The 9,376-nt window shown below is 37.3% G+C and overlaps 1 protein-coding gene across 1 annotated transcript in view; it reads left to right on the top strand.

The window, feature by feature from the left end:
* PLAA (phospholipase A2 activating protein) overlaps positions 1-9,376 on the top strand; it is a 48,275-nt gene that overhangs the window by 15,142 nt on the left and 23,757 nt on the right. Inside the window, exon 2 of the mRNA XM_019652666.1 lies at positions 7,363-7,556. Within this exon, the coding sequence (XP_019508211.1) occupies positions 7,363-7,556 (194 nt within the window). The remainder of the gene's footprint in view (positions 1-7,362; positions 7,557-9,376) is intronic.

Raw genomic sequence — 9,376 nt, forward strand, 5'->3', positions numbered from 1 at the left:
GGAAGTGCACAGAGATAAGCCATAAAGAATTTTAGACAAATTGGAGAGACCATATGCACTTATCTGTCACTGAACAAAGTAGTAGGTATAACAGCTTTTACACTAATGATGCAGGATATGTTACACCAGTATTGTATTGCAATTGTGTAGTTAAAACTGAATGCAAAAGAAGTTTGAGAAGGAGGTAGAGATTGATGTGGGAAAACTTTCTGGAGAAGAAATTTGGATGGAATTTTGAAAGAATGAGTAAGAAGGGAAGTGAGAATTTTTATCAAAAGAAACAGATAAGTAAAGGTGTGGCATGGGAGTGAAAGTGATTGTATAGGAGATGAAGGAACATGGTGGAGGACTAAAGCTGGGGAAAAGTGGGTCAGAGGTAGGGTGGGTTTTCATTATGGACAACCTTGAATGCCAGGCATTTTTAAATTAAGTGCTTGGGGTTAAATGGTTGTAGCTCTTCAGACAGAAGGGATATGATTAAAACAGAACTTGTGAATTTTTATATATGTAAGTTGGATGTAACTAGTAGGACCATAAGAGGGAAAGCAAATTAGAATACAGTTGCAATAATAAGGGTGTGAAGTTGTGAAATATTTGCCATACAATACTAATAGATAAGAAACCAAAAGTGAGATAATGCAGAGGAAAAATTATCAGAAAGGGTATGAAAGAAAAGGATAAACCTTCAAAGTTTTGGTGATTGAAAGTCCACATTAATAAAAACGGGGACCTAGGAGAATTGGTTTGATGCAGAAGGTGATGACTTTGGTTTTAGGTTTGTGACATTCAATCAGTGATTAGCCACCCTCATGCCAATAAATTATGGACAGTTGGACTGGAGCCTAACAGCTGTGACTGAATGAAAGATTTGCACAAAACTGCCAAAAGTCAAGCGATGGACCAGGTTTCTCTGAGGGAAGAAGCATAGTGGGGGGAGAATAGAAAACTAAAGACTGAATCTTGTGATATACTGTGGGGTGAAGAAAGAGAAGCCAGTGGGTTAAGCAGAAAAAGGAATCCAGATGTTGAAATTCAGAGATAAAAAGGAGAGATTTTAGAGGGAGATTGGGATCAGTGTCAATGAGTAAACAAGGAGTTAAGGAATGGAAAGTTGGAAAAGCTTTTGGATTTGGCTGGCAAGATGTTAAGTAACTTTTTTGACATCACATTTTGGTAGAAAATGACAGAAGAATGTAAAATAAGAGGAGACAAATGAAGAGTTCTGAGGCGTTGTTTGAAGGGAAGGATTATGGACTCCTCTGGCATTGAGGCGAGAAGAGAAAGCAGTAAGGGACAAAGAAGCTCTAATAAACCAGAGGTGTTTACACTCTGGCTGGGCCAAGAGTTGATTTGTTGGTTTAGTTTTTTTCCCCTTAAGCATATTTAAAGTTGAGAACAGAGGTTGGGACTGCCATCTAGTCCAGAGGCACAACTTTTTCTTGATTGAGTTACACTGCTAGTTCATGGCATAGTAAAGGCAGACTATGTTTCCCTGGTGAACAGATACTGAGCAGGTATTTCTAAGCCTCATGTTGGGCACTTGAGCCCTTTATAAAGTAAACCAGCCCACTAGGCTTCTTTATACCATAATACCTATGTAATGTTGACTTTGAAAGTGTTCACTATATCTATATAGTTATGATGGTAAATATTTAACTTGGAATTAATTGTGTTAAATACGTATTTCTCTGTCCTTCGCCATTAATTTTTCCTTAGTCTTTTTCCACCCTATATATTGCTTTAGAAAATAGTAGAGGGTAGTGTGTGCTGACGTCAGGATAGTGCTATACTCAGCAATAAATATATAGTAATGTTTCTCATATTCATAAATACAGATTGTTTTTGCTTTGGAACATGCGGGTGTGATGATGGCAGTGACTTCAGTTTGTTTTTCCTTGTAGTGATGGTATTATCAGAGTGTTTACAGAATCAGAGGATCGGACAGCGAATGCTGAGGAAATCAAGGCTTTTGAAAAAGAACTCTCTCAGGCAACCATTGATTCCAAAACTGGCGACTTAGGGGACATTGACGCAGAGCAGCTTCCTGGGAGGGAACATCTGAATGAACCTGGTAAATATTTCAGTGTATCTAGTAGTAAAAATTGTTATGTTTGCCTTTTGGAATTTAAGTAATAAGAAAAAAAGTTGTTTTGCTAATCATTTGGTGTTATGCGCATTGACAGAGTCTGACTTTTTTTTTTTAGGATTTTTACTATTATGGATAACCATTATGAGAAATCACGTTCTTCTTGCTTCTTCTCATCATTTTAAAGACTTTGAGCTAAGCTCCATATAAATATTTTTGTTCTTTAAAATAAATCGCTGAATACTTAGCTCATATATAGTAGGTACCCAAAAGTCACTTATTTTAACATCTTTTGGGTGACTGGAATCCCTGATTGTACAGAGTAAAAGTAAAAATGAGTTTAAATAAAGCAATGTCTGCTTAATGAGTTGGGGATCATTTGAGTTTAAAATTAGAGGACAGCTGTGTCTCAAATGAAATCTTGTTTTGGATATATCCCTGATCCATTATATCAGTGGTTCTCAGAACCTGGTCAGTGGACCCCTGGGAATTCTGAGATCCTTTCAGGATGTCCATAGGGTCAAAACTAAATTTATAATAATAAGTTGTTGACTTTTACACCGTGTTAACGTTTACTGTATACCAAAGCAATGGTGGGTAAAAGTTCACAGATCAAGGCCATGGCATCAAACTGTTCTGTACTCATTGTGTTCATCACCAGCACACAGTAGTTAAAAGTAAAAATGCCATCTGCCCTCAAAAATGTCCTTAAGGAAACATTAAAAATTAGTTTTATTACATCTTGACCCTTTAGTACTTTTTTTTAATTAGTATTTTTTTTTTAAATATTCTGGATGACAGAATGTAAATTACATGTAAAGTATACCAAAGCACTATGGTGCCTCAAGGATAAGTACTTGTGCAGTCATTTAAGTTGCAGGCTGAACTATTCCCTTTTTTCATGGAATGCCACTTTTATTTATTTATTTTAATTTTTTTTTTTTTAAGATTTTTATTGGGGAATTGGGGGGATGGGAACAGTGCTGGGGAATTGGGGGAAGGGGAACAGACAAGTTACTGTCCTTTTGTTCTTCAATCTAGTTGTGGAGGGCGTTGCTTCATTGGCCCAAGTTGTTGGCACCATCATTGCGCTCTTCCCTGGCGAGGCACATCAGTCGCCGGCTTCTGGACGGCTGCTCACTGCGGCTGCTGGCCGCTCACGCTGGCTGCTGGCTACACACGGTAGCCCATGGCAACTCACTGCCACAGGGACTGCAGCCTACGCCATCGCTAGCGACTCACTGCAGCCCAGCTCCAGGTTGAGCTGTTGTTCAGCATCTTAGCTGTGGAGGGCAGTGTTCACTGGCCCTCATGTGTGGGATCCGAACCGGGGCCCTCTGGCATCCCAAGCGAGTTCTCAACCATCGCGCCACTCGGCCGGCCCCACTTTTATTTTTAAGAATGACTAACGTTATTCAGGCTTGGTTCTTTAGTAGGCATTTTTTTTAAATGAACAAAGTGAGCATGTCACTTTAAGAAAAACAGTTGACAATATTTGTTACCAGAGATAAAGCTCAAACTCTCCAAGTGCAAATTGAAATTTAAAAAAATGTGTATCTGCCTCCAGGAGCTTGATAGTTTCCCACTACTTAAAAGACTAATCTAATGATATCAGTAGTAATATTAACAAATGTAATTTTTTTGATATTGAATAATAAAATGTGTAAACATGTGGAAGATCTACGTAGCTCATTTAATCAGTATTTCCAAATGACCAGTTCATGGTGTTATAAATCGTGAATGTAAAAGATCTGTTCAAAGTGTAAGGTAGACGAATGGATTTTAGTGTAATGGAGCATGAAAAATTCATTGATACGGTTTCAGATTCTAAATTGTAATCTTTAAGGACCTACTTCATGTAGAATAGTCACATTTTTCTGAAAGGGCTATTAAACTAGTCTTCTCTTTTTCAACTCTATTATCTGTGATAGGCTGAATTTTCTTTATATACTTCAACCAAAACAACAGATTGCAACAGATTGAGTGCAGAGGCAGGTATGGTAAATCCTGCTGTCTTATAGAGACAGTAAAAAGATTTACAAAAATGGAAAGCAATGCTAGTCTTTTCGCTAAATTTCTAAAAATATACTTATTTTTCTTTAAATCTTATTTATTCAATATATAATGGATCTATTATTGTTTTCCATGAGATAAATATATGTTTTACTTTCCTCATTTTTAGTTTCGAATCCACTATCAGTTGATATGACCCACATTTAAAAAAGCTCTTTGGGCTTCTGAATACCTTTTATGACTATAAGAGATCTCGAAACCAAAACTTTGAGAACTGCTGCATTAATATCATGTTTTTATTTTTTTTACAACTCTTTACTATATATATGTAATACAATATAATAAATACAATACAGTATTTACTGAGTGCCTAATGTGTGCCAGGCATTGTTCTAAACCTTGGGGAGTACAGAGCAGATAAGCGACAAAAATCTCTATTCTCACAATTAACGTTCTACAAGAAGAGACAGATAATTAAAAAGTAAATATGTAAGTATGTCAGATAATGATAATTACTTTTATATATTATACTCTTATATAAAGGATTGGGGCTGTTCTATCATTTTATTTTAAGATTTTATTGGGGAATTGGCACAGGGGAACAGCGTTGGGGAATTGGGGAAGAGGAACAGACAAGTTGCTGTCCTTTTGTTCTTCAGTCTAGTTGTGGAGGACATCGCTTCATTGGCCCATGTTGGTATTGTGATCATTGCACTCTTCCCAGCTGAGGCAGATCTGTCACCAGCCATTGGATGGCCACTCACAGCAGCTCATGGCAGCTCACACTGGCTGCCAGCCGCTCACGCTGTCTGCCAGCCACTCACGGTAGCTTACAGCAGCCCACTACAGCTTACGCTGTCGCCGGCGACTCGTGGCAGCCCAGCTCCAGGTCAAGCTGTTATTCACCATCTTAGCTGTAGAGGGCGCAGCGTCACTGGCCCTCGTGGGATTCAAACTGGGGCCCTGCTGCTCAGAGCTGGTGCTCCCAAGCTAACTCTTAACCAACGCACCACTCGGCCAGCCCTGTTTTATCATTTTAAATAAAATGGTCAGGGAATGGATAGCACTAGCTGCTGTAACAGATAAACCCTAAAATTTCAGTGGTTGAACAGAAGACAAGTTTATTTTTTTGCACATTTAAAGTTTAGTTGATGGTAGTGTATGCTGGAGCATGTTTATAGAATAATTTTGCTCCTCATGGTCATTCAAGCTGATGGAAACCACCATCTTTAACATTTGATTTCCAAGATTACTTTGAGTATAGACATTCATCCTCCAGACAGGGTAAAGGGGCAGAGTAGAGGATGATGAAGTCGGCCTGAAAATGGCCAATATCATACTCACCCATACTCATTAAGTGTGTAACATCTAGGGATTGACTATAAGATGCAAGGGGGCTGAATAATGTAATCTCAGCTAGACAGCCACAGCTCTACTCTGAAGTTGGAGCGTGAATCTCTAGAGGACAGCTAGCTGTCTCTGCCACTGAAGGCCTTGCTGAGAATGTGACATTCAGGTAAAGTTTTTAAGGAGACAAGGAAGCAAATCCTGCCAGTACCTGTCTGAAGAGTATCGTAGGCAGGATAAACAGCTGGTGCAAAGACTCCATGGCTGAAGTGGGGTGATGGGATGAGGGGAGGAATAGTGGAAGATGAGGCCAGAAGAGAAAGGTAGGGGCAGAGTATATTTGGCCTTGTACATCATCCACTCCAATGACCTAGGCTTTAATCGAGGATGAGATGGGAAGCCATTGAAGGATCTCCAGCAGAGAACTGTCTGGAGCTCCTTAAACTTTGGGAAGAATTTTTGTGATTGCTGGGTTGAGTACAGACGAAAGGGGGCCGCTGGGCAGGAGTAGACGGCCATTGAATCATTCCAACCGAGAAATGATGAGATGATGGTGGCTTATACCAACAGGTAACAATGGAAATGGTGAGAAAGGGTAGTTTTCTAGATATATTTTAAAGATGGACCTGATTGAATTTGCTGAAAGATTAGCTGTGGCGTTGAGAGAAAGAAGAATCAGATCCTTCTACTCTTTTTGACCTGAGCAGCTACAAGACTGGAGAGGCATTTAGTAAAGGAAAGTGTTGTCCAAAGATATATAGTAATAAAACTTGTTTTATTTTTGATGGGCTAGCTACTTTCCAGTAGAATCACATTTTTAACCTTTACTTAATGAAGTTTCCTTTTAACCATTATTTTCTTTTTGGTCACTTTCCAGTAGGATCATATTTCCAAATTTTTTGTTTGATAAAATATAGATTCTCTTTTATGTATAAATTTTAATGTTACAAATTTTCTATCTAAATGTTCTTGAGTTTTACCCTACCATTCTACCTTTGATTCTCAAATTTTTTATTTTAAGGTACTAGAGAAGGACAGACTCGTCTAATCAAAGATGGGGATAAAGTCGAAGCCTATCAATGGAGTGTTAGTGAAGGGAGGTGGATAAAAATTGGTGATGTCGTTGGCTCATCTGGTGCTAATCAGCAAACATCTGGAAAAGTTTTATATGAGGGGAAAGTATGTTGACTTCTACTTTCTAATTACCAATATGGTAAAGCATTCCACAAATTATAGGTTTTCTTTTCCCTTTTCTTCATGCTAATAAAATTTTCTTAGGTGTTTGAACATTTAAAAATACTTTTCTATGGGGAAATTCTCTTTCTTCCCTGACTTAAAATAGATTTTTTTTTTTTTNTTTAGCTGAGCTGCCACCTGGATGGCTCAGTGGATACAGCATGTGCTCTTAACAAGTCTACTGGTTCAACTCCTGCATGGGATGGTGGCTACACCCACCCCCATAACTAAGATTGAACACAGCACCTTGAGGTTAGAGGCCACAAGCTGCCGATGGGCAGCCAGATGGTGACTGGTGCCCTCCACAACTAAGATTGAAGAACAACAACTTGGCTGATCCTTCTCCCCAATTCCCCAACACTGTTCCCCTCCCCCAAATCCCCAATTTAAAAAGAAAAAAAGATACTGGTTTCTCTCCCTTCCTTTCGTTCTTCCTGTTAATTAACATACTATTGTCAATGAAAAAACCTAAGTAAACTTCTAATCTGATATAAACCTTCATAGTAGTTGATATCAATGATCTATTTAATATTCAATTTAATACAATAGGTACTTGAAATAACATATGCTCGATAAAGTTCAACCTAGACACTAAATGAAAATGAAGTCCTTTGACAACTTATGTCCTAGGCTAAGTCAGGGGACCAGTGTATGTCTTATTAATTACCATGTCCTTTCAGTCCTAACAGGGGTTTTACAGAAATGCACTGTATGAGTGGCCACTCCAATTTCGTATCTTGCGTGTGCATCATACCTTCAAGTGACGTATACCCTCATGGACTAATTGCCACTGGAGGAAATGACCACAACATTTGCATTTTCTCACTGGAGAGTCCAGCACCACTTTATATACTAAAAGGTCACAAAAATACTGGTGAGTATAATATTTTGGTAGTTTTTAACTTGAAAAAATTTCATCCTTTTGAAATAAAGTTCACATATCCATTTTCCCTGGTTTTTATTATGTTTGTTTTACCTATAGCTAAAAATCTTAATAGTAAAAACCTTTTTGGATCATCATTGTTCTATAAATTCTCGTTACAGATTTACTGTTGTTACCAGTAAAGTTGATGTACTTATATATATATATATAAACAGTAAAGCATTCAGTTATAAAAGGAAGAGGTAGTATAATTTTAATACACTTTGTGATTTCAGTTTGTCAACTATTTTGTGCAAGGAATTCATTTATTCAGGAAAACTAAGAGTATTTCTTTATCTTTTGACTGTTAAGTTTCTGCAGCAAATTGAATATGTTTAGAGCCCTGGTATCATAAAAAAGTATTTAATACTTTTGAATATCGTTTCCCGTGATTTGTGTTTATTTCTGATTCTCTGATAATCCTGGATTTGTGTATGGCTTATCAGCTCTTATAAAATGATATGCTTCATCAGTGTAGTATGTGTACATTTTTTATGAATCTGGATAGTTTGGCACATTTTTAAGCAAATAGTAATGGACCATAAACACTTTAAACATAATTCCTTCACAGAGTTTGTAAAATGTTTTGTGTGTCAATATAGAGTGATGCAGATTTTTTTAACTTTATTATAAGAAATCTTCAAATGTATACAGAAGTTAAGGTAGTAATTTATATTGCGTTGTATACAAACATATATAAAAAGGAGTGACGATCCCTTCCACCCGTGTATTTTACGTAGCTTCAGGGATTATCGACACATGGCCTATCTTGTTTCATCTTCCTCCTCTTCCACAACATTATTGAAAAGGAAATTTTCAGTATACTGTTTCATTTGTAAATAATTTAACAATATGTAGCTGTAAAGTAGGGTTTGGCAGACTTTTTCTGTAAAGAGCCAGATAGTAAATATTTTAGGTTTTGCAGGCCATATGGTCACTTTCATAACTACTCAACTCTGGTGTTGTATACAAAAGTAGCCATTGATAATAAATAAATTAATATGTCCTTGTTTCAATCTTTATCAATGGACACTTAAATTTGGATGTTATATAATTTTCACATGTCAGGAAGCATCTTGATATTTCTTTTTCCAACCACTTAAGATGTAAAAAAAATCCTTGGTTTGTGCACTGTACAAAAACAGGTGTCCCACTAGCCATAGTTTGCTGAGCCCTCTAAAAGGTAAGGATTATCTCTCTCTCCTTTAAACAATATTATCATATCTAAAACAAAACTTAATTTTTATTATCAAATATTCAGTGAATGTTCAAATTTACCAAGTAGTCTCATAAATGTTTTTTTACAGTTTGTTTAAATTGTAACCCAGACAAGGTCCACATGTCTTTTTGTCTATCAGTTTCTTTCTTTCCCCTCCTCTATTTGAAACTAGATTATTTTACCCGTAGAATTTTCCACAATCTGAACTTTGTTGATTAAAGCCTTGTTCTTCCCTTTAACATGTTCCTCAATCCCCTGTGTATCTTGTAAGCTATTAGTTAGATCTAGATGCTTGATCAGATTCAGATTCAAGTTTTTGGCAACAAGACTTCAGGCAGTATTGTGTACTTTCTGTTGTAGCGGATCAAGAGACACATAATGTCTCTTTTTTTTTTTTAAGATTTTATTGGGGAATTGGGAAAGGGGAACAGTGTTGGGGAATTGGGGAAGGGGAACAGCCAAGTTGTAGTCCTTTATTCTTAGTTGTGAAGGGCGTAGCTAGCTAAGCTCCAAGTCCAGTTGCCTTCTGGCCGCCTGATGGCAGCTTGCGGCC

The sequence above is a fragment of the Hipposideros armiger genome, unplaced genomic scaffold (assembly GCF_001890085.2).
Source record: "Hipposideros armiger isolate ML-2016 unplaced genomic scaffold, ASM189008v1 scaffold_184, whole genome shotgun sequence".
Lineage (NCBI taxonomy): Eukaryota > Metazoa > Chordata > Mammalia > Chiroptera > Hipposideridae > Hipposideros > Hipposideros armiger.